Genomic DNA, 24,413 nt, shown 5'->3' on the forward strand with positions numbered 1-24,413 from the left:
GTTAAGGAAGAACAATCTGCAACTTTGTCATTCTCTCTAGTTTGCCACAACCCCCTGAGGAGCCTGTGTACTATGGATCCAGCTTGAGCACCGCAGCCCTTCTGTGTCCAAGAGTGTATTTCCCCATTGTTCCTTGCTTTCTGATGAACTCCAGAGCTGCCCTAGTTATCAAATGGAGAAGAGAAAGCATAAGAGTTCAAAGAAAGGCGACTGAAGAGATCCAGAGTTGTGAACAAATAGTGGGAGGGGATGTTAAGGAGTTGAGAGTAGTCCTCTTGCTGGTTGATGGCTTTGGGAAAGGATGTTGACCAGTTTCTCCACTTGTCTGTGAAGCACTGAGAGGAAATAGGTGTGTTTAAAAAGATGAACCGCAGCCAGAGGAAAGGGCATGGACATTTCAGGGCCTGTCATGAGCTTCACCTTCAGCTCTGACCCAGCCAGAGTTTAATAAGCACTGCATCCCCATGATGCTGTTTGATGACCAGAGGCATTCAAGAGAATGGCCTTGCCCTCCCAGAGCAGACCCATGGTCAGACCTGCAGGAGCTGTCCAACTGCTGGGTGCAGGTAAGCAGCACACACTTGCTCTCCAGGAAGCAAGAAAAATTAAGTGGAAAAAATTAAGCGGAACTTGTTAGTATAGATGTTCTCAGTTCTTCAAAATTCTCATATGCAACCTTAATCACAGACAAACACAACAGCTTCAGAGAAGATTTGCCAGGCTCATCTCAAGCAGGGCGTGCCCTCCTGGCATCCCGAGGTGTCTCCTGCAGTGTAGTTCTGCAGCTGCGAGGTGGGCAGCACTCCTTCCAAAGCTCAGCAAGAGCCCCTTAAGAGCTTGCCAGGCTCAGTGGCACACGCCTGTAATCCCAACAGCTTGGGAGGCTGAGGCAGGAGGATCACAAGTTCAAAGCCAGCCTCAGCAAAAGCAAGTTACTAAGTAACTCAGTGAGACCCTGTCTCTAAATAAAATACAAAATCCAGGCTGCTCCAGGACCCAAGGCAGTCCCTAGCTCTGTGTGGCTTCCAGTTCAATTACCTCATAACTCCCCTCAGGAGGTGCCTTGGGAAACCCTGTTTCCTGTGTGGCCCAGCCTCCACCATGATACCTGCAAGGCCACCCCATGCCCACTGGGTGGCATGTTCCTTCCACGTTTCCTTGCCCCTGCCCCCTTCCATTGTTGGATTCACTACATAAGAAACACCAGCTCCACGGCTGGTAGAGCAGGTGACCAGCACGTTGTAAGGCAGTAGAGCACTTGCCTAGGACACCTGGCCTCAGTCCTAAGCACTGTACAAAACCAAAATGACAAGAGATAAACAAACAAATGAAAGGATTTTGTATATAGTGCCTGCATCTAAGAAAATGCTCAGCAAAACCCAAGGCCCTCTGCAATTAGCAGTTAAGAACTGGGACAAAAAGCAAGTGCTGTGGCAGACACTGCAAAAGACTAGGCCGTGACACTCACAAGAGGGAAGAGCATCAAAGCTGAGCAGTGCCCATCCCCGTCCTGTGAGAGGTGGCCACGGAATACACATGGAGAGAGGGCTGCTGCCAATCTCGCCCAGGTCCCACTCTGGAGATGGAAATTGGGTTTCCTCTGCTGATTCGGGCTGGCTGCAAAATAAAGCTAAGAAAAGGAAAGGCAGCGGAGAAACCACACTACACAGAAAGTAATTTTGAAATGCAAGAATGGGACGGCTCTACGAACTTAAGGGTCCAGCTTCCACACTGGGAAGAGAGAGAGAGCGCCCGCCCACGTTTGGTTTATTTATATATGGGGGAAACATCAAAAGGTGTTCTACAGAGTATTCTTTGCCAAATAAGGTAGGGGGTGGGCTGTTAGTTCCCAATAATTTACACCAACTCCGGAGCTATGAGAGCTGTCCCATTAGTAGGGTGAAGGCAGAGATCTCATGCCTTGGGCAGTCTACACACAGGATGCCAGGATCATTCCCAAGGGGAGACCTAAGTCCCCCATGGCCCAGTACTAAGTAAAAGACCACTCAAGTAGCATCACAGGTGGCGTACCACAGCCGAAGCTGCGTCTGCCTGTGCAGTCTCCTTGTGCTCCAGATGGTGCCCAGCTCTGCACCACTCTGAGTGCAGGACACTTTCAGGTATGCTCAGCAAAGTCTTTTTCCTCCTCATGAGGTCTATGTGGTTAGAATCCTCTTCCCACAGCACACAGACCAAAAGCAGTGCCTTTGTTGGTGAGGCATCTTCACTGGGCTTTCGGGTCTGGCTGTGTCTCAGGTTCCACCACTACCATAATGGAGTCACATAACTGGCTGAAAGCACAGAAACCTGTTTTCTCAATTTGCTAAGAAAGCTGTAAATGTTAAAGGCAGATAATTTCCGACTAGAGTTTCAGAATGTTGAAAATAGTAACAGACCCCTAGTGTCTGTTTTGAGGGCAGATGCAGAAACCTGGGCTGAAAGTTATGTTCTGGACACACACAGCCAACCTCCTTCTCTGGAGGCTCCACACACCCTTGGCCATCAAAAGGGTCTACAGCTACCCACTTAACAACTTGAATGACGATTCTGATTTGCTTCTACCTGCTCTTCCTCCACTGTCTACCTCTTTCCCCAGTTTATATCCACCAAAGAGATGAAATCTATCTAATATAAAGACCTACACAGGATGAAGTTTATGAGAGCCTTGGTGTTCTGGACAAGCCTTCACAAGGGAGATGAGTCATGCAGAGTTTAGGAGCATGTACTTTGAACAGATAGCAGCACTTGGGTTTGGTTTGGTTCTAAAAAAGTCTTTCTGCAAATTTCTTTATACCTGGAGTGCTGGGAAGCATCACCCTTCAAACCTACACCAGTACCCTTCCAACCTGTCACATAGAACCAGCCAGACCTGAGGCATTGCACAGGTCAGTTGCCTCCTTTACAGAGGGGGAATGGAGCTCATATGTTAATTAGCTTGGACACAGAGTTAATTATATTAATCATGTGTTAATTAGTCACACAGCTAATTAGCATGGGCATATGACTAGGGTGGCCACATATCCAAACTGAGGTGCTTCTGAGAACAGAAAGCAGTATGAGCACGTACATTGGGGTGACAACACAGCTGGGGTTGTCACAGGAAGACAAAGATAAATGTTCCGCAACTGACAATTGGACTTCTGCATCTGACAATCAGCCTGTCCTAGTTAAGGGAAAACAGTGACTAATACATTTGTGCAGTGATTCTGTTGAAAAGGAAAGTGGCTTTTGGTAGAGAAAAAAAACCCTATATTTGGGTTCACATACTGTTGAGAAAATTACTTTAATGTTTATGCAATTTGCTATAATAAATACTGACTTCATTCTTCACTGTAAAACTCATATCATAGCTTTGCATTAACCCAGGTACAACGCAACAAAGCCATCAAGTAACAAGGTCATGCTCCAAATCCCTCCATGTGCATGGAAGAGCTCATTTATTTGAGGACTGGAATTCAGTCATTTTGGAATTTAAATTTTTAACTTAGTTTTTACATTAGATTCAGAAATTTGCCATTATCTATATGTGGAAACAGATGTCAAATTTATGAAGAATACAAATGCTGTTATTAACACTTTTTATTTTTAATTAATTTATTTTAACTAGGTATGTATGACAGCAAAATGCATTTTGACTCATTGTACACAATTGTAGCACAACTTTACGTTTTTCTGGTTGTACATGATGTAGCATCACACCACATGTGCAGTCATACATGTACCTAGAGTAATGATGTCCTTCTCATTCCACCATCTTTCCTGCCCCCATGCACGCTCCCTCCCCTCCCTCCCCTTTTCCCAAAGTCCCTCCATTTTCCCCATGCCTCCCACCTCCCCATTATGGATCAGCATCCACTTATCAGAGGAACATTTGGCTATTAGTTTTTTGGGGGGATTGACTTACTTCACTTAGCGTGATATTCTCCAACTCCATCCATTTACATGCAAATGTCATCAATTTTATTCTCTTTTAATGCTAAGTGATTTTCCGTTGTGTATATAAAACACAGTTACTTTATCCATTCATCTACTGAAGGGCATCTAAGTTATTTCCATAGTTTAGCTATTATGAATTGAGCTGCTATGAACATTGATGTAGCTGTGTTACTATAGTATGCTGATTTTAAGTCCTTTGGGTATAGACCAAGGAGTGGGATAGCTGGATCAAATGGTGGTTCCATTCCAAGTTTTCTAAGGACTCTTCATACTTCTTTTCATTTTGGTTGCACCAATTTGCAGTCTCATCAGCAATGTATAAGTGTGCCTTTTCCCCCACATCCTCGCCAACATTTATTGTTGCCTGTATTCTTGATAACTACCATTCTTATTGGTGTGAGGTGAAATCTAGGGAAGTTTTGATTTGCATTTCTTTAATTACTAGAGATGTTGAATATTTTTTCACATGTTTGTTGATTAAATATATATATTCTGAGAAGCATCTGTTAAGCTCCTTAGCTCATTGATGGACTGATTGTTTGATTTTTTTGGTTTAAGTTTTTTTAATTTCTTGTATATCCTGAAGCTTAGTGCTCCATCTGACATGTGTGTGGCAAAATTTCCTCCCAAAATCTAGGCTCTCTGTTCACCTCACTGATCGTTTCTTTTGCTGAGAAGAAGCTTTTTAGTTTAAAACCATCCCCTTTATTACTTCTTGATTTTATTTCTTGCACTTTAGGAGTCTTGTTAGGGAAGTCAGGCCCTAATCCAACATGAAGAGGATTTGGGCCTACTTTTTACTCTACAGGGCGCAGGGTCTCTGGGACTAATTCCTAGGTCCTTGATCCACTTTGAGTTGAGTTTTGTGCATGATGAGAGATAAGGTTTATTTTCATTTTGCTGCATATGGATTTCCAGTTATCCCATCACCATTTGTTGAAGAGGCTATCTTTTCTCCACTATGTTTTTGGTGCCTTTGTCTAGTATGAGATAACTGTATTTATGTGAATTTGTCTCTGTGTCTTCTATTCTGTACATTGGTCTACATGTCTATTTTTATGCCAATGCGATGCTGTTTTATTACTATAGATCTGTAGTACAGTTTAACATCTGGTATTTTGATGCCTCCTGCTTCACTTTTCTTGCTAAGAACTACTTGAGCTATTCTGGGTCTCTCATTTTTTTCCAAATGAATTTCATGTTAAAATTTCTAATTTTATAAGGAATGGTGTTGGGATTTTATTGGAATCACATTGAATCTATATAGTGCTTTGGGTACTATGGTCATTTTGACAATATTAATTTTGCCTATCCAAGAGCATGGGAGATCTTTCCATCTTCTAAGGTCTTCTTCAATTTCTTTCTTTAGTGTTCTGTAGTTTTCATTGTAGAGGTCTTTCACCTCTTTTGTTAAGTTGATTCCCAATTTTTTTTTTGAGGCTATTGTGAATGGGGTAGTTTTTCTAATTTCTCTTTCAGAAGATTCATCACTGATTATAGAAATGCATTTGATTTATGGTTATTGATTTTGTATCCTGATACTTTGCTTAATTCATTAATTAATTCTAGAAGTTTTCTGGATCCTCTAAGTATAGAATCATGTCATCAGCAAATAATGATAGTTTTAGTTCTTCTTTTCCTATCCATATCCTTTTAATTTCTGTCTAATTCCTCTGACTAGACTAGAGTTTCAAGGACTATGTTGAATAGAAGTGGTGAACGAGGGTATCCCCATCTTGTTCCAGTTTTTAGAGGGAATGCTTCCAATTTTACTCCATTTAGAATGATATTGGCCTTGGGTTTAGCATAAATAGCTTTTACAACGTTGAGGTATGTTCCTTCTATTCCTAGTTTTTCTAGTGTTTTAAACATGAAAGGATGCTGTATTTTGTCAAATGCTTTTTCTGCATCTTTTGAGATGATCATGATTCTTATCTTTAAGTCTATTGATGTGATGAATTATATTTAGTGATTTCTGTATGTTGAACCAAACTTTCATTTATGGAATGAACTCCACTTGATTATGGTGCACTATTTTTAAATATGTTTTTGTATGCAATTTGCCAGAATTTTATTGAGAATTTTTGCACCAATGATCATCAGGTATATTTGTCTGAAATTTTCTTTCCTTGATGTGTCTCTGCCTAGTTTTGATATCAGGATGATACTAGCTTCGTAGAATAAAATTGAAAGGCTTCCTTCCTTTTCTATTTCATGGAATAATTTGAGGCACATTGGCATTAATTCTTCTTTGTAGATTTTGTAGAACTCAGCAGTGAATCTGTCTGGTCCCAGGCTTTTCTTTGTTGGTAGGCTTTTGATGGTGTCTTCTATTTCCTTGCTTAAAATTGATCTGTTTAAATTGTGTATGTACTCTTGACTCAATTTGGGAAGATCATATGCCTCTAGAAATTTGTTGATGTCTTTGAGGTTTTCTATTTTACTAGAGTATAAATTTTCAAAATAGTTTCTATTTGTCTTCTGTATTTCAATAGTGTCTGTCATGATATTTCCTTTTTCATCAGAAATTTTAGTAATTTGAGTTGACTCCCTCTTTTCTTTTATTTATTGATAAGGGTTTGTCAATTTTATTTATTTTTTAAAGAACCAGCTTTTTGTTTTGTCAATATTTTGAATTGTTTCTTTCATTTCAATTTTGTTGATTTCTGCCCTGATTTTAATTATTTCCTGTCTTCTGCTACTTTTGATGTTGGTTTGTTCTTTTTCTAGGGCTTTGAGCTGCACTGTCAGGTCATTTATTTGTTGGATTTTCCTTCTGTCAATGAATGAACTCCATGCAATGAACTTTCCTTTTAGCACTACCATCATAGTGTCCCAGAGATAAGTTGTATCAGAGTTCTTGTTTACCTCTAAGATTTTTTTTAATCTCCTCCCTGATGTCTTCTGTTATCCATGTGTCATTCAATAGTGTATTGTTTAGTCTCCAGGTGTTGGAGTAGCTTCTCTTTTTAATTTTATCATTGATTTCTAATTTCATTCCATTTATGGTCTGATAGAATGCAGGGTAGTATCTCTATTTTTTTTTTTTTTTTTGTATTTGCTAAGACTTGCTTTGTGGCATAATGTATGGTCTATTTTGGAGAAGGACACATGTGCTGCTGAGAAGAAAGTGTATTTTCTCGTTGATGGATGGGATATTCTATATATGTCTGTTAAGTCCAAATTATTGATTGTATTATTGAATTCTATAGTCTCTTTGTTTAGTTTTTGTTTGGAAGATCTATCCAGTGGTGAGAGAGGTATGCTAAAGTCATCCAGTATTATTGTGTTGTGTTCTATTTGGTTCTTGTAGTTGAGAAGAGTTTGTTTGACATACATAGATGTCCCATTGTTTGGGGCATAGATATTTATAATTATTATATCTTGTTGATGTATGGGTCCCTTAAGCAGTATGAAATGTCCTTCTTTATTCCTTTTCACCAGGTTTGGTTTGAAGTCCACTTTATCTAATATGAGGATGGAAAATCTTACTTGTCTATGTGGTCCATGTGAGTGGTATGTTTTTTTCCACCCTTTCACCTTTAGTCTGTGGATGTCTTTTCCTGTGACATGAGTCTCTTGAAGGCCACATATAGTTGGGTCTTTTTTTTTTTTTTAATATAATCTGTCAGTCTGTGTCTTTTAAATGATGAGTTTAGGCCATTCACATTCAGGGTTATTATTGAAATTTGTATTCCCAAACATTTTGGTTTATTTTTGATTTTTAAATTAACTTGGTTTCTCCTTTGATTGGCCTTTCCTTTAGTGTAGGTCCTCCCTTTGCTGATTTTTATTGTGGTTTTTCATTTCCTCCTCCTGGAATATTTTGCTGAGGATGCTCTGTAGTGCAGGTTTTCTTACTGTAAAACCTTCCATGAAGGTTTTTATTTAGTCATCAAATCTGAATCTTAATTTTGCTGGCTGTAAGATTCTTGGTTGACCTCCATTTTCTTTCAGAGCTTGTATATGTTGTTCCATGATCTCCTGGCTTTGAGGGTCTAGGTTGAAAAATACCAATTGATTGCCCCCTATGTGTGATCTGATTCCTCTCTTTTGTGGCTTTTAAGATGCTATCCTTATTCTGTGTGCTAGGCATTTTAATTATAATGTGCCTTGGTGTAGATCTGTTGGCATTTTGTACATTTGGTATCCTTTAAACCTCTTGTATTTGGTTTTTCCAATTCGTTCTTCATGCTTGGGAAATTTTCTGATATTATCTTGTTGAAGAGACTGTGCATTCCTTTGATTTGAAACTCTGTACCTTCCTCTATCCCAATGACTCTTAGATTTGGTCTTTTGGTGCTGATCCAGAATTCTTGGATGTTCTGTTCATGGTTTCTAACTGTCTTCACTGTGTGATCAACTTTATTTTTCAGATTGTGTACTTTGTCTTCATTATCTGACATTATTTCTTCCAAGTGATCTAGTCTGTTGGTTATGCTTTCTATTGAGTTTTTAATTTGATTTATTGTATCCTTCATTTCTGACTGTTTTTTTTTTCAGGGTCCCTATCTCTGTTGAAGTAATCTTTTGCTAGCTGTATTTGCTCTATTATCTCATTGTTGGAGTGATCAATTTTTGCCTGTATTTGCTCATTTAGGTCATTCCTTAATTCACAGATCATTTTAATTATGAACCTTCTAACTCCTTCTCTGACATTTCATCAACTTCGCTGTCCATGGGTTCTGTTATTATGGTGTCCTGGTTTGTTTGGGGGCACTTTACTCCCTTGTTTTTTTCATGTTGTCTATGTGTCTTCCTTTCTTGCAGTGTAAATCTGAGATATTACAGTTTCTTCCCTATATTCTTGTAGTACCCATGCAGATTGTCTGTACCTCACCTTGATTTGGGGCTTCCAAACCCTGATGGTGTCCCTCCATGAATGCTACTGAATCCTGGGTCTGGGTCCTACATATATTGGAGTGGGTGGATCTGGGCTGCTGGGCTTGACCTCCCCTGGTAGTCTACTGGTTGGAAGGGGTGGTCCTGCACCAGAGGCTAGGCTCTGGCAGTGTTTGTGCCACCAAGGGAGGGGTGAACCAGGCCTACTGAGAGCCTGGATCCTGCGTGGGCTGGTGTGAGTGGATGTGAGCTGCTGGGCTTGACCTCCAGCAATAGTCTACTGGTCAGAAGGGGTGGTCCTGTGACAAAGGCTAGGCTCTGGCAGTGTCTGCCCCACTGAGAAAGGGGTAGACCAGGGTAAATGAAGGATCAGTGATACAAACCAAAGAAATGCACAATCTTTCAATGATATAATAGCAGAAAAGTTCCCAATTCTAAAGAATGGAATAAAAAATCAAATACAAGAAGCTTACAGGATCCAAAATGTACAAAATTATAGCTGACCCATACCTAGACATAATAATGAGAATGACTAATACAGAGAATGAAGATAAAATATTAAAGGCTGTGAGAGAGAAAAAAATCAAATTACATATAGGGGGAAACCAATTTAGATCTCAACTGACTTCTCAGCCCAGACCCTCAAAGCCAGGAGGTCTTGGAATAATATAATTCAAGCTCTGAAAGAAAACAGATGCCAACCAAGAATTTTATATCCAGCAAAATTAAGTTTCAGATTTGAAGATGATATTTAAACATTCCATGATAGACAAAAACTAAAAGAATTCACAACTAGAAAGCCAGCACTACAGAACATTCTCAACAAATATTCCATGAGGATGAAGTGAAAAAAAAAAAGTGAAAACCAGCAAAGAGGATCTACACTAAAGTGACATTCAACCAAATGAGAAACTAGGACAAATCAAAAACCAGAAATAAATCAAAATGACAGGGAATTCAAATCATATCTCAATAATAGCCTTGAATATTAATGGCCTAAACTCATCAATCAAAAGACGTAGACTGGCAGATTGGATTAAAAAGCAAGACCCAACAATATGCTGTCTTTAAGAGACTCACCTCACAGGCAAAGACATCCACAGGCTGAAGGTGAAAGGATGGGAACATCTTATCACTCATACGGATTGCACAAACAAGCAGGAGTTTCCATTCTCATTTCAGATAAAGAAGACTTCAAACCAAAGTTAATCAGAAGGGACAAAGAAGGACATTTCATGATTCTCAAGGGAAGTATATATATAAGAAGGACACAACAATTATAAATATGTATGCCCCAAACAATGGAGCATCTATGTACATCAAACAAACCCTTCTCAATTTCAAGAGTCAAATAGACCACAATGCAATGATTCTGGGTGAACGTTAACACACCTCTCTCACTACTGAACAGATCTTCCAAACAAAAACTAAATAGGAAACTGTAGAACTAAATAATACAATCAATAATTTAGACTTAACAGACATATATAGAATATTTCATCCATCAATGAGCAAATATACTTTCTTCTCAGCAGCACATGGCTCCTTCTCTAAAATAGACCATTCCTTATGCCACAAAGCAACTCTTAGTAAATACAAAAAAGCAGAGATAATACCCTGCATTCTATCAGATCACAATGGAATGAAATCAGAAATCAATGATAAAATAAAAAGTAGAAGCTACTGTAACAAATGGAGACTAAGTAATATACAATTAAATGATGAATGGATGATAGAAATCAAGGATGAAATAAAAAAGAAATCTTAGAGTTAAATGAGAATACTGATACAACATATCAAAATCTCTGGGACACTATGAAGGCAGTACTAAGAGGAAAGTTTATTACATTGAGTGCATTCATTAAAAGAATAAAAAGTCAACAAATAAATCACCTAACACTACATCTCAAAGCCCTAGAAAAAGAAGAACAAATCAACACCAAAAGCAATAGAAGACAGAAAATAATTAAAATTAGAGCTGAGATCAATGAAATTAAAACAAGAAACAATTGAAAAATCTGACAAAACAAAAAGTTGGGTTTTTTTTGAAAAAATAAATAAATAGATCAAACCTCTGGCCATGCTAATGAAAAGAAAAACAAAGAAAACTCAAATTACTAAAATTCAAGATGAGGAAGGAAATATCACAACAAATATGTCTAAATACAGAAGATAATTAGAAACTATTTTGAAAATTTATACTCTAAAGAAATAGAAATATCAAAGACATCAACAAATTTCTACCCAAACTAAATGAGGATGTCATACATGCTTTAAACAGATCAATGTCAAATAATGAAATAAAAAAAATGCCATCAAAAGCCTACCAACCAAGAAAAACCTAGAACCAGATGGATTCTCAGCTGAGTTCTATAAGACTGTCAAAGAAGAATTAACACCAATACTCCTCAAAGTATGCCAAGAAATAGAAAAGAAGGAAACCCTTCCAAACTCATTCTATGATACTAGTCACCCTGACACCAAAATCAGACAAAGACCCACCAGGGAAAGAAAACTTCAAACCAATATTCCTAATGAACATAGATGCAAAAATTCTCAGTAAAATTCTGGCAAATCACATACAAAAACATATTAAAAAGGTAGTGCACTATGATCAAGTAGGATTCATTCCAGGGATGCAGGGTTGGTTCAACATACATAAATCAATAAACGTAATTCATCATATTAATAGACTTAAAAACAAGAATCATAAGATCATCTCAATAGATGCAGAAAAAGCAACTGACATAATACAGCACACCTTCCTGTTCAAAACACTAGAAAAACTAGGGATATTAGGAGCATACCTCAACATTGATTCTCTCCTCTTAAATACCCACCCCTTCATAATGACTTAATTTGGGACAATTGCAGTCCCCAAGTCAGATCAGCAAAGCCTGCCAAGCTCTTTGTTCCATTCTGCCCTCTACATCCAAGGGTCACCAGTCTCTGCGCATCTATTCATCTCAGCCTCTCTTCCTTTCAGTCTTGTATTCCTAACCTGCTGTGTTGGTCAGGGTTCTCCAGACAAAAAGAACCAAGAACATATGGCTATCACACATAAAAGGAGACCTATCTAAAGGAACTGGCCATGAGGTTGTGAAGACTGATCAGTCCAAAGTTCATAGGGTTGCCAGCAGGCCAGGAAACAAGGGAAAGACAGGGTGGCAGTTCCAGTCTGATGAAAGCTGGAGAATCTCCTCTTGCTCAAGAGGAGGCCAGCCTTCACTCTATGACTGGATGAGGCCCCTCCACATTGGGGAGGGCAATCTGCTTCACTCGAAGAAGCACTCAGAATGAGTCTGACCACAGCTGTTAGCACCATCACTCAGGTAAGTTGATCCACAAATTAATCATTGCACCACTCACAGTGCTGCCGCTTCCGGTGCCCACATAAACACCACAACACTCTCCCCCAGGCTTCTTCAGTTCCTTCTGAATCATCAACAGTGCCACTCATCACCCAGCCTCCCTTCTGCTGCCGCCTGCTGGTTGACTGCAGGCCCTTCTGCAGTGGGTGCCCTCCTGCTGCACACACGTACTGTGAGCTCCCAGGGACAAATTCCCAGAGTTGAGTTATGGGATCATTCAGTCCATTTGCACTTTGTTTTGCCCTCACATCTTTCAAGGTGAATACCAGGAAGGAAATGTTCTCAAAGTTGATACTTCCAGTCAAGAAATTTCTCTGTCAGTATCTTACTACTTCAGTTCCATTATTCCAGTAAGTTATCTGCTTAAGAGGTGGGAGATCATAGACATAAATAAAATTAATCAAATAAAAATGTCTTAAATGTAACTATCTATAGAAGTGAAACTATTTTTAATGTGTCCAGTGCTCATATGCAAATTCATTAACTTTGATTCAAAAGTAGCAAACAGTTATCATAATATCCTCATCAAAACAAGAAAATTTAACTTTTATTGAAAATCCACTCTTTACCAGATGAAGTGCCGAGCCCTTTAATAAGAATTCTCTGTAACTGACAAGACCTGGCTGTGGATTACAGATCAGCAACCAGCGGTCTACAGTTCCCACATCAGGAGGCAGAGGCCTTAACCTCACATTTACTTGGCACTCACTACAGGGCACACTATAAAAACAGGGTTTCTGCAGATGACAAATAAAGTCCCCTATAAGTACCACCTGTTCAAAGGAATATGACTGGTAAATTTGGGCCCAGGTTCAAATTCCAGAGTCCCTGGCTTAGGATTCTCTCAGAACTGCTGCTGCTGCCCAAGAGGCAGTGACAGGAGTCAGGTTCAGCCAAACAATTGAGAAGGTTTGTCCTCTGGGACCCCAGGTCTGGTGAGTAGAGACCAGGCACACCTACCTTCCAGCCCTCAACCTTGGAGCACATTCTGATTTGTTTCATATTCCCTCTCTCCCCTGTCTCTATCTGTAAGTGCCACGTTTGCCAGCAGGGTTATCTGGGAAGTGTGGTTCTGGGCTTCTCCCTTCCCCCAGGACCAATGGACACCCCCTGTTGCTCTCTCCCAGGGGCCAGACCACTTCTGGTGCCCTCTGGTGCTAAAAACAGGTTTCAGTAAGGCAGCAGAACAGGCACTACAGCCAAGTGCTGGGAGCATCCCAGAGCCACACCCCTGTAGGAGATAACACATGTATTTCACTTGTTTGTCAGATATTTTTAGTCCTTTGTCCATTGTCTGAAAAGAATGGAATTTTGGAAACATTTTCTTACACTTTCAGCACTTCTAGGCGCACTGCCCGCAGTTTCACCATCCTCTGGTCCTTCCCAAAGGTCCTGGGTTCCTCCAAACAGACTGACCCTGAGCGCCAAAGTTTCTTTCGTTTTCTATCCTCTTCTTTTGTGATACTATGGGCTCTGGTAGAAACTAAGGAAAACAGTCAAGAGTCCAAGCACGCTGAGATCACTTTAAGAAATCAAAGGACACAAGGCACCTGCCTTAGGGAGCCCGTCCCCTTGGCCCTCCCCTCTCAATAAACGCCCTGTCCGCCAGTGCCCTCAGGGATTCCGGGACTGGAAGGAAATGGCTGACACCTGGAGCTGAAAGGGCGTGGTTCCTCCCATCTCTGCCCCAGGGGACGGCTTGGCCCTCCCCATAGCCTGCTAAGGTAGAAGAGAGACGGCTTGGGTCAGAGGAGAGAAGTCTAGGGAAGAACAAGGGAGGGGACACTGAGAGGAGGGGCGGAGGCTGAGGGCCCACCTGGCTGGGATACCCGGCTAGAGGTGAGGAGGCAGGGATACCGGCCCAGAGGTGAGGAGGTGGGGACCGACAAGGGCGGGGACACTGTAGGATGGGGGGCGGGGACACCTGGCGGAGGCGACTAGGACCTGGGACTGGGTGGCGGGTGGTGGCGGGCAGGTGGGAGGAGCCAGCGGGCGGGGACTGGGGTGATTCACCTGCCCAAACGAACTCAGACTCGCCCCAATTCCGGACCTGAGCGGCCCGACCCTGCGGCGCCACTCCCCACCCCGAGCGGACTTCGGAACAGGCCTGGGACCCACGGGCGCCGAAACCCGGGAGGACGCGAGCCCGGCGGGTCTGTGCCCGGCGAGGATGCGCGCTCTGCCTGCCCAGAACGCGTCTGCCGGCGAGCAGCCGCCTCCCCCGGACTCCGAGGCCTTGCGGGACGCGCACGCAGTGCGGCCGGCGCGCAGGAGCGCGGTGGAGAGGCTCGCTGCGGACCGCGCCAAGTACGTTCGAGGCCTGCCGGGGGCCCATCTGGACCCCGCTTCTGAGGGCCGCAGCCCTGGGACGCCCGTGGGGCAGCGCTGTGACCCGGCTGCTGCGGCCCGCGTCCCCGCGCCGGTGGCGCGCAGGGCTATCGCGCGGAAGTCTCTGAGGCCTGACTCACTAGTCATCTACCGGCAGAAATGCGAGTTCGTCCGAGGGCCGGGTACCGACGGCCCCAGGGGAGGCCTGGTGAAGAAACTTTTCCAGGGACCGAGCAAAGACAAGGCGCCGGAGTCCTTCCAAACGCCCGGGGCGGGGGAGGAGAGCCATGCCCGCGGCAGGGAGGCCGCACCCGCAAAGCCTTTCCTGGTGGCTGCGACTGCGGCCCCAGTCGGTGCCGCGGGCCCAGAGCCCGGGGACCCCGCCCTGCCTTCAGCAGCGACCCCGGGGGGCCAGGCTTCGTGCGCTGGTAAGGAGCTGCTGGTGGCCAGACGTCGGGGGCTTCAGCGCTCGCAGTCAGACCTCGGCTCCCGCTACTCCCTGGCCAAGGCCGAGTTTGACACCTTCTTCCTGTACTGCGGCCTGGATCCCGAGGTGGTAGAGGCTCTTGGGAAGGACAACTTCTCCGCAGGGTCCGATTGTGTCGCCCTCAAGGTGCGTAGCGTAAGTGTGGCCACTTTCGACAGTGGCTTCTCTCGGCACAGCGACGAGGTCAACGATGGGCTGCAGGAGGAGGAGCTCGTAGAGCAGGTGCCCAGCACTACCTCCGTGGTCGAGAGAAATGCCCGCATCATTAAGTGGCTGTACACCTGCAAGAAGGCCAAGGAGACCCCCAGCCAGGGGCCTGCTTGAAGGCCTGCGTCCAAGGACACCAGGACCTCAGGTGCGTGCCCAAAAAGCTTGGGGGACAGTGGCAGGAGTCTGTGTTCAGGTTGCTGAGTAGGACTAAACTGAATGCCGTCCAATTATAACTTTCACTTAAAATAAAGCCCCTATGTTGGTAAGGGCCTAAGAAATGGAGAGGCTCCTGGTGGAATCACTGCAGCCAGACCAAAGGGCCCAGATGCAGGTGCTGGCAGACCAGGGCTGAATTTGATCGCCTGGAAAGGTCACACTGAGTTAGAAGAGAGGAAATCAGAAATATAAAAGATCTTGGGAGCACTTTTACTCCCCTGAATCATCATCCCCTGCTTTGAAAGTAGCCTCAGAGCCCTAGTATGTATGTGCACTGGGACAAACTTGCTGTGGAGCTACTTTAAGTCCTGTGCACCTGCAGCCCAGGTAGGTGCTGCTGTCTCACCTTCCATACCCCTTCCTGAAGGCCTTTACTTTGGTAAGAACTCTCCAAGGGATCTTTGCAGCAGTTTGGCATTGGTTTAGCAAGAAAGATCCTTACTTGGTAAAATTTTATTTAAATTTTTTTGAGGGCTTCTGTTTTTTGAACTGGAGGAATTGGACTAGATTGCATCAGAGTTTAAACTGCTATGATTCTAGTAAGTAGTATTCAACATTCCAAACTGTCTTGATTCTGTAGTTTATTTGCCTCTGATGATAAAACAGAATAAATTTATTTCCTTTGAATACCAGTAGTATAGGTCTAACTTTCAGTTCTTCAGCCTGAGGGGCTGATGTGTGTTGATTCTCCATTGTCCTCTCAGTCCCTGTGCCATTTGGGGAATAGCAAAGAGAAGGCCATTTTCAGAGTTTTCTTTGAGAACTAAGGATTTAGACACAGTAACATCTTTTTTTTTCCTGTCACCCTTCAATAACAAACAGCTTGCTATAAATTCTTTTTAAAAAATCATTATTTTGTCCGCCACTGTGATACTAATTGAAAGCACAACATTGGCCTGTGGAATTGTGGAGGGCTGCTGCAGAAATGCTTGCACTCAGTTCTCCTGTATTGAAGACGGGGAAAAACCCAAGAACTTCTCCAAGTGGCCTTAGTACAGAGGTGAATCACTGTTTTGTTGAACATGGAGGACATTTTACTCTAAACTCAATCCCCAAAGAATGTAAATAGGCAAGCAAACTTAAAGAAGTAACTTGTACTTTCCATTGAGTTGTTTGGATCTGAAGTGAATGGATGCTGACAGGGACATGCCATGGTGATGCTGTGAGCATCCAGAGCAGGTGCTGTCCTGGGGCATGTGACCTGGCAATGAGTGTCCTCAGGGCTTGCCTCTGTGGCCATGTGCCTCCTGTGTTTTTAGTCCAGGCCTTCTTGGTCTGTGAAACAAAGGGAGCAGGCAGATGGTGTCCAGTCTTAGCATTTCATTTCTGCAAATCAATAATTTGTGTATCTATGTTTTGAGATCAAACCCTGAAAAAGGAAAGCAAGCAAGTACTGCTTAATGGACAGTTGCGGAAGCAATTGTGAAGGAATTCTCCAGGCGGCTGCAGGTGGAAGGGGGCTATTTGTGCTGAGGTGACAGGAGGACAATATGAAAACAGAAGCCCCTTGATCCCTCCAGACCCACATCCATCACTGAAGAGAACTTGGATTTAATATGCAAAATAACCTTCCCAAGCCTTTTTAGGCTTGAATATATGAAAAATATAAGAAGTTTAGTTGAGCTGTGAGAACGTGCCCCTGTGCTAAGGGCAGATCATTGAAGCAACTGGAAGAGTGGGGCTGGTGTGGGAAAGCACCCAGGGAGGGTGGATGTAGGACAGAGGTTCACCGCTTCCATTACCCACCCTGTTTCTTTCTCCAGCTTCGTCCTGTTTATTGGAAGGAGGAACAAGTCACTTGCTTTCTGAGCTGTTGTTGCGCAAGCAGGGCTGAGGTGTGTTGATTGCCTGTAGCATTTGGGAAATAGTGAAGAGAAGTTATCCTGGCTTCTGCCTAGCACTGGCCATCACCAGCTCAACACTGAACTCACAGATTTGCTCCCCCAGAAGCATAGGCAGGCTGTGCTCCTGGAAAGTACAGTGCTGCCCGGAGGGCTGTGGGCAGAGTGAGCCTCCTCCAGCTCACCGGGCGGCTGACTGCTCAGCACCACAGCCCTCTTCATGCTGCCACCAGGCTTGTTTCCTCTGAGAAGCAGTGTCCAGGGGGCCAAGGTGCCTGAGGCCCACAGCTGGGCTGTGCACAGGGGCTTTGGGGTGGCCCCTGCTTTCTCCACACAAGTGACTCCTCTGGAAGAGTTCCCTGAGCTCTACAAGATGTGTAGCCAGGAGCTGGGCTCTGCCTTTCCTGTAGTTTGCCAGAACACTTGTGCTGCAATTCTCAAAAGACTCATGTTGGGATTTCATGAACAATTTAGAATAATTGAGATGAAAGGTAGGCTTTATAAGTAAATAATTTAAATGTATCTTACACAGAGGTTTCCCCCTTGGCAAACAGAGCTTTATAAATTTTAATAAATATATTCCATCCAGAACAAAAAATTTATACATTCTTGTCACATGGGTAAAAATGTTTGCATGTGAGATTTAAAAATATCAGAACTGAAACATGGCTCATAGAGTCTACAATCTGACCACTGAGGACTATCGAGTAATGGACCATTATACCTGGACACAGGGGCAGTCCTGGTACTCTCAGAGTCTCTGTGTCTCTGAGTACAGTTAATAAGAATTACTCTTTGATTCCCTGGCTCTTAGTTACCTTCTGTTCTTAAACTCATCAAATTGAATACTTCCAAAATTTAGATCTTTCTGATTCTCATCTTTTACATAAAAAAAATATAACTTACTGGTTATGTTAGAAACTTATAGAATAGGAACTTGCCCTTTGGGATAATTACAGATAAACATTGCTTAATATCAAGACAAAAACTTTCAGACCTTACAGACCCCTCCACATTTCTCTTTGGTAAAGAAGGATAACCCATAGAAGCCCACTGAGAACCTGTGGGAAGAATTAGATCTTTCATTGGAAAGATACAGTGGCACCCAACACATGGACAGGGGCACCCTGTCTCTGCTTCTTCCTTTGCTCCAATCTAGGAAGCCCTACAGGAGCACAGTGTGGGTGAAAGTGGCTGAGGGCTATAAGGCCATCTTTCTTGTCTCCTGGACAGCACCTTAGAGATGCTGCTCCTTGAAAAGCATGGAGCTGTTTGCCTTCCAACATGAGAGGGGCCTCCTGCCTTGATCTCTGTTTTGTCCCCCAGGCCTGAGCTTAGGTTAATGTCAGCATGGCCTTGTCAGCGTTTAGACCAGTTGTCTTCACTGTACTAGGAGTAGTAGGAGGCACAGAGGACTTTTAGATGTCCAGAAAAAGGCCTGCAGGAACATGGAGATTTGTTATGACAGAGAACCCAGGTGACAGAAGTCTTATCAACGTATTTCCAACTTTAAAACACAAAAAGGAGATGCTTTGAAATGAAGAGATATCACAAACCCAAGACGACAGGGCCAGGCTTTGCAGCGAACATTCTTCAGCAGACAGGAGCTAATCATGTTTGTTCTTTTTTTACTACTCAGGAAACAGACCTTCCTGGTGACAAAAGGACCCCTTGATGTTCTGGATGACTTGAAACCCCAGGCCATTTGTGCAGTGTGCCTCAAGGACACATGACTACTGCTTTTCTGGGAATGGAATATCCTGCTGACAAAGCTTGCTGACTGCAGAAGGGTTGGCATGCTGAGGAGGAGGTAGAAAGGTGATGGGAGATTTGCCCAGGGTATCGTTTTTACTGACTTGGTGACAAAGAGATACTACAATGCATTTTTACAATATTTAATTTCTTTTTAAACAAAAAGGAGAAAAGCATGAAATTCAAGCATGAGTGGCATGTTACTTATTCCTTTTGACTGGTTGGTCCAGGTAAAGTTCTGTAACCACCAAGAAGCTTTCTGGTTCAATGCTGTGGCTGACAGCAGACACACTTGGTCTTCAAAGCTTCACTCTGAACTACAAAGCACCACTCACTACCAACTGAATTTTCCCAAACAGCATGACTGATCGTCTTCTTCCATGAGTGAGGAAGCACATTTAGAATCCCTCCAGGACAATAGGGTCAATACCACTCCCTACTGCTAGGTAGTAGCCATGTGGAAAGATGCAGAAGAAGATATACAGAAGCAAAGGTCTTGCTTAGTAAAGAACTTTATTGTCCCTGGACAGTTTCCTGAGAGTTGGTGAAGATTCTTTTGGTCCTCTTGTCGGGTCTGAAGTGGCATTCCCAAGCAGAATGCAGGCAGTGCCCCCATTCTCATCTGCAGGGGAGAGACATCTGGCCCACATGCACATGACCCCATGAAACAGGAGCTCTTCGTGGCCCAGGCCCTGGTCTAGTGCACACTCCACACACCATGGACTCACCTGGATTTGGCATCGTTCCCTCTGCAGAAAGCATGTTTTACAGGCAGGGATGGGATCTGATATTGGGAGACTCCGGGATCTGCATGTACATGGGAGCTGCTGGGGCCCTGACTTAACATGCTCAGGGAAAAGGGGTCACAGATTCGGAACCTTTCAAGGGAATCTTCTGTCCCTGAGAACCAAAAGAGAATTTGTCACCTAGTCAACTCTTTGAAAGCTTACCACATTTTATCAAAATATATCTCTTCAAAAACAAAATTATTCAAGGGAAGATTGTGGGAAGAAATGGATATCTCAATTATAACATTTCATAATAATAACATTTTAATATATTCATGTATTTGCTTAAAAATTGTGACTGTTTTATCGTGAGAGCAGATCTCTGAGTTTCGGTTGCTAGTCTCTGGGCAGTTTCACTTTACTTTGTGTGGCCGTCAGTATATCATTTCTGTTGTAGATTAGTTTCTTCTTGTCTTGTGACTGCAGTGGAGTGCTGGCCACTCTGCAGGGTGCTCAGTCCTGTGGTTTGTTTCCACATGGTTCCAGGGAAGAGTTGAGAAGCAGCGCCTGTTTGAGAACGTGTGCCCTGGTAATTGCTCTGCAGTGCTGCTGTTTTGCTGTTCACTGTATTTCATTTAGTGTAAAGGACATCAAAGGTGAGATCTTTCATATACCCACATCTCTCATTTCAGATGTCCCACTAATTTTATATGTGAATGCTTTAACTGAACCCTGCATGCCTTTCTGCTGTCAGAACAGAGTGACTGACAGCCGAGGTCACACTCGCCTTTCATAAAATGGATGAAAAATATGAAACCAATTGGTTTCCACTTGAAGCCCCCAACATCTTCCAGAATCATCTTTGCTTTCAGTGGTGGTATGGGAAAGAGAGGAGTTCACTTGAAGTGAATCCTGGAAGCAGATACCAGAGGGGAGGCCTGGGGAGTGGATAGCAAGTGGTGTTAGTGCAGAGGAAGCAACCTGGCTGCCTTACCCCTCCAGATGCATTCCTCAGCTGCATGTGCGGGTGTGTGGCTGCAGGGAGACACTCTGTCCTAGCCCTGAATTGCCCCAATTGCTGAGCACCTGAGAGTCCAGCTGCTGCTCCATCTACTTACATTCCACAAGGCTGAGCCACAGGGACTGCTGCAAGAGTCTTTCAATTGTCCATGAAAGAGTGTGCACACATATAATGGGATAAAAAGTCAGAAGGGAGACAATGATGGTAGAGCAAAGAAGGTAACTCAACCTCTTCCTCTGTGGTTGCAGACTAGCACTGCCCCAGGTGTGCACGCACTGTTCAGCTCCCTCATTCTACATGCATGCAAGCATTTACAGCAGGCCATTGGACTCTGCCACGCCCAGTGGTTCAAGGTTCATACTTGCTGCCCATGGTGCCCTAAAACACCATGCCACAGAGTTGCTGGAGATATTTCTAGTAGGTCTTTCCTGCACACACTTGCAGCCAGAGAGCAATATTTTATACTCTGTATTAAAGAAATAAAGTATGTTTTGCATCTCCATCTGTGAGCAAGGTCAAACTTTCCTGAAGGGAGAATGTGCTCATTGTAATCCAGAATCCCTCCAGTCTGCGTTTCTGCCTTTCTTCTGGAATGTTGCCTCCTGGGCTACCAGCAGCAGTAGAGGAAGCACCCCAGGCTTGGTCTAGGTGGCCCTTGGGCCACCCGAGATGAGCTGCAGTGAAAGCCACATGGATATTTAGCACTTTGTCTTGCACTGTTTTATCAGTCTTTTGCTTTAAAAAGATTTTATGTTTTACTAATATTACCACTGGAAATCTGGCATAAAAATGAAGGCAATTTTTACCTTTCTCTTGAGCTCTCTCAGGGAGGGCAAGCCCTGCTGTCTTGGGCTTTGTGTGGATTGGCTGGTAGGCAGGTAAGGGAGCCTGTCTGCTCCTGCTGCACTGCCCAAGCCAGATGGGTTTCTTTCCAGCCTTGCAACAGCTATGTCTAATCTATGCCAGCACTCACAGATGGGCCTTCTTAAAGAGAGTAAGTGCCTCAACTCCATGTTTTCTTGAAGAACTCCACCACCCCCATGGCCACCTAATAGCAGTGGTCATACTTTTCAGTTACCTCTTGAAATTTCAAGAAGCAATAGAGTTACACACAGTGGCTAGCTGTTTGAACATTTTGTGTTCACTGATGAATTAGATACATTTACACAATCTTTACGTGTTCCAGATTGAATATCAAACAAGTAGGAAATTGAATGTCTCAGCCTGCAGCTTGTAGGCTTGGCCTTGGGAGTAGCAGGGAGCAGCTGCCGGGGACAAGTCACAGAAGCACCAGCAAGTGTGCCGCCTCCCTCATCACCTCTGTATCTGTGCCTCAGACTCTGAGTAACTGATATCATTAGGTTATCTCCTTCAAAATAGTCACTAACATTGGAATGCTGTCTTAAGAGGAAGCTACATTAAGCCATTAATAATGATTCACCTTTGAGTGAAAATAGAATATTAATTTCTTTAGAAATTGAGAATCAACTAGAGGCTCAGACACAGAGAAAACTGGGTTCTGGCTTCAGTAGACCCTATGAGGTGCTCAATTTGAGCTTAAGTAGGACTTTTAATTACATAAGTTCCAGAACAGGAAATTATAAAATTAATTAAACCCAAATCCTTGCTGTTTACCTTGTGGTATCAAAACAATGGTACACCTGAGCAATAGTGACTTTAATCAGGGATGTCACTGAGGGCAATGGAGAATTCACTACATGCATGTGTCAAGGAGCCAACACTGCACTAGGTATGAGGGTTTCACACAGCTCCCTGCCATCATGGGACTTCAGTTCCAGGGGGACCAGGTATCCAATAAGGAAAGAGATGATGATGGATGGATGGATAAATGAATAATGTTAGATGATGATGGATGGATTGATGATAGATAATGATGTATGGATGATGTTAGATGATGGATGGATGATAGGTTATAAAGGAAGAAAAGATAGACTGATGATGGGTGGATGATAATGGATAGATGATGGATGGATGATAAATGATTGATGATGGGTGGGTGATAGATGGATGATAGATGATGGATGGATGGATAATAGATGATTGATTGATGATGGGTGGATGATAAATGATAATGGATATTGATAGATGATAATAGATGGGTGGGTGTTGATGATGGAAAGAAGACAAATAAAGGGAGGCTGGCAGAGAAGGAAGGGAATAAAGCAGAGTTAGTGAAGCAGCAAGTTGTGCTATGAACCTGATTATGAGTTTATTTTGCCCTTCTACTTCATGGTTTCTATTTGGTGGCCAATCTACCTGAATCATAAATAGGACTTAAAGTCTACATCATATAAAATAAACCAAGCAACAGCGAAAGAGAACAGGCAGATGTTTAAATGGCTTTGTTTTTTTCTCTGAGAGGTTTATATCAATCTTGAGCTTTGAAGTTTGAACAGAAGAGAAAGCAGAACACACTGGCCTCAGTACAGCCAGCTTCTTGCTCAGAAGGTTGTTGGAAGGCACTGACAGCTGCCTTTGGGTTTTGAAGGGAGTCTACTTTTCAACTTAGGGAAAGAAGTAAGAGTCAATGTGATTCACAGCCTGTGAGGTCTTTCCTTATCTTCTGAGCATAGCCTCTCAGACACACATGGAGGTAAACAGCAGGTGCAGGCTAGGGCTCACCAGGGCAATGCTGTCAGGATTCAGGGGTCCTGTCTTCTCCTTAGCATACTTGGCAAGTCAGGACTGCAGCATCACAGAGCAGAGGGAATTTGTCCAGGGTTCCCCTGAATTCACACCAGCCCCTGGAAAGACTGCATGAGGTACCAAGAGAGAACCCAGGTGGGCATCTGGTTAACTGGCAGAGACCCACTTGACCAGGACTGCAGAGGATCATTTTAGCCCGAGACCCACACTGGCTTCATGAAAGAAGGTTCGAATCGTGAGAAACCACTAGGGAGTTTTAAACTAAAGAGACAAGACTCTAATTACCTTTAAACCAGCTCCAGGACGGCTCCTCCTAGCTCCAGCCTCAAGCCACCTAATGCAGTAGTGAGGTTTACTGAAGAGGCTAGTGAGAGAGAGAGAGAGAACACACCAGGGAGTGGACTTTTATTGGGAACAAAAAATTCCGGGGAAAATCCCATCCAATGAAGGTTAAGGGGGGCAGCATCCCAAGGTCGGGGGCAACGATTGGGTCTTCGGGGTAGTGGCCAGACATGCCTCTGCACGGACAAGCCCTTGGACCTGGAGAAGGGTGGGGAAAACTCTGACACAGCTGTGCCTAAGCGCCTCTCGCCCAGCCAGGGAGGTAACAAATCACATGTGAGGATGGCCTCTCACAGGTCATAGCTAGAAATTCCAGAGTTCAGCCCTCTCCTCTCCTAGGAGGAACTCAAGGCTCAATGCACACACAGCTGCCCAGCTCCTGGTGGCCCAGAAGAAAGGCAAATACTCCCCCCTGCCCTGCTCCTCCTGGAGCACTGTTACAGGGAGCATGGCATGAGTAGGGCCACCAATGGCCCATGTGCAGGGATCTTCAAGTTTTTGCACCAAGTCCTGGCTGCTGTACGCCCTGAGCGGGAGTCTCCATTAACACATCCTGATGACAAATTCCTGCCCTGACTTTATTCCACCTCTGAGGAGACTGTATCAGAGACACTGGAGTCACCTTCCACTGTTAGTGCCGTCTGGTATTTCACTCTGGCCCTGAATTTGGGC

At 43.6% G+C, this 24,413-nt stretch overlaps 1 protein-coding gene across 2 annotated transcripts; it reads left to right on the top strand.

Moving 5' to 3' along the window:
- The first annotated feature begins 13,773 nt into the window (after positions 1 to 13,773).
- Fam110c (family with sequence similarity 110 member C) lies at positions 13,774 to 22,366 on the top strand. Of its 2 annotated transcripts, XM_046431990.1 has the most exons (3): positions 13,774 to 13,873; positions 14,181 to 15,319; positions 18,871 to 22,366. In XM_046431990.1, the coding sequence occupies exon 2, from the start codon at positions 14,320 to 14,322 to the stop codon at positions 15,286 to 15,288; it is 969 nt and encodes a 322-aa protein (XP_046287946.1). In that variant the 5' UTR covers positions 13,774 to 13,873; positions 14,181 to 14,319; the 3' UTR covers positions 15,289 to 15,319; positions 18,871 to 22,366. The 2 variants fall into 2 exon arrangements, with proteins under 2 accessions (XP_046287946.1, XP_046287945.1); XM_046431989.2 differs by lacking the exon at positions 13,774 to 13,873 and having other exon boundaries at positions 14,139 to 15,319.
- The last annotated feature ends 2,047 nt before the right edge of the window (positions 22,367 to 24,413 follow it).

This window comes from Marmota monax, unplaced genomic scaffold (assembly GCF_021218885.2).
Source record: "Marmota monax isolate L192 unplaced genomic scaffold, Marmota_monax_Labrador192_F-V1.1 WCK01_AAM20220418_F8-fsc00633, whole genome shotgun sequence".
In the NCBI taxonomy this organism is placed as follows: Eukaryota; Metazoa; Chordata; class Mammalia; order Rodentia; family Sciuridae; genus Marmota; species Marmota monax.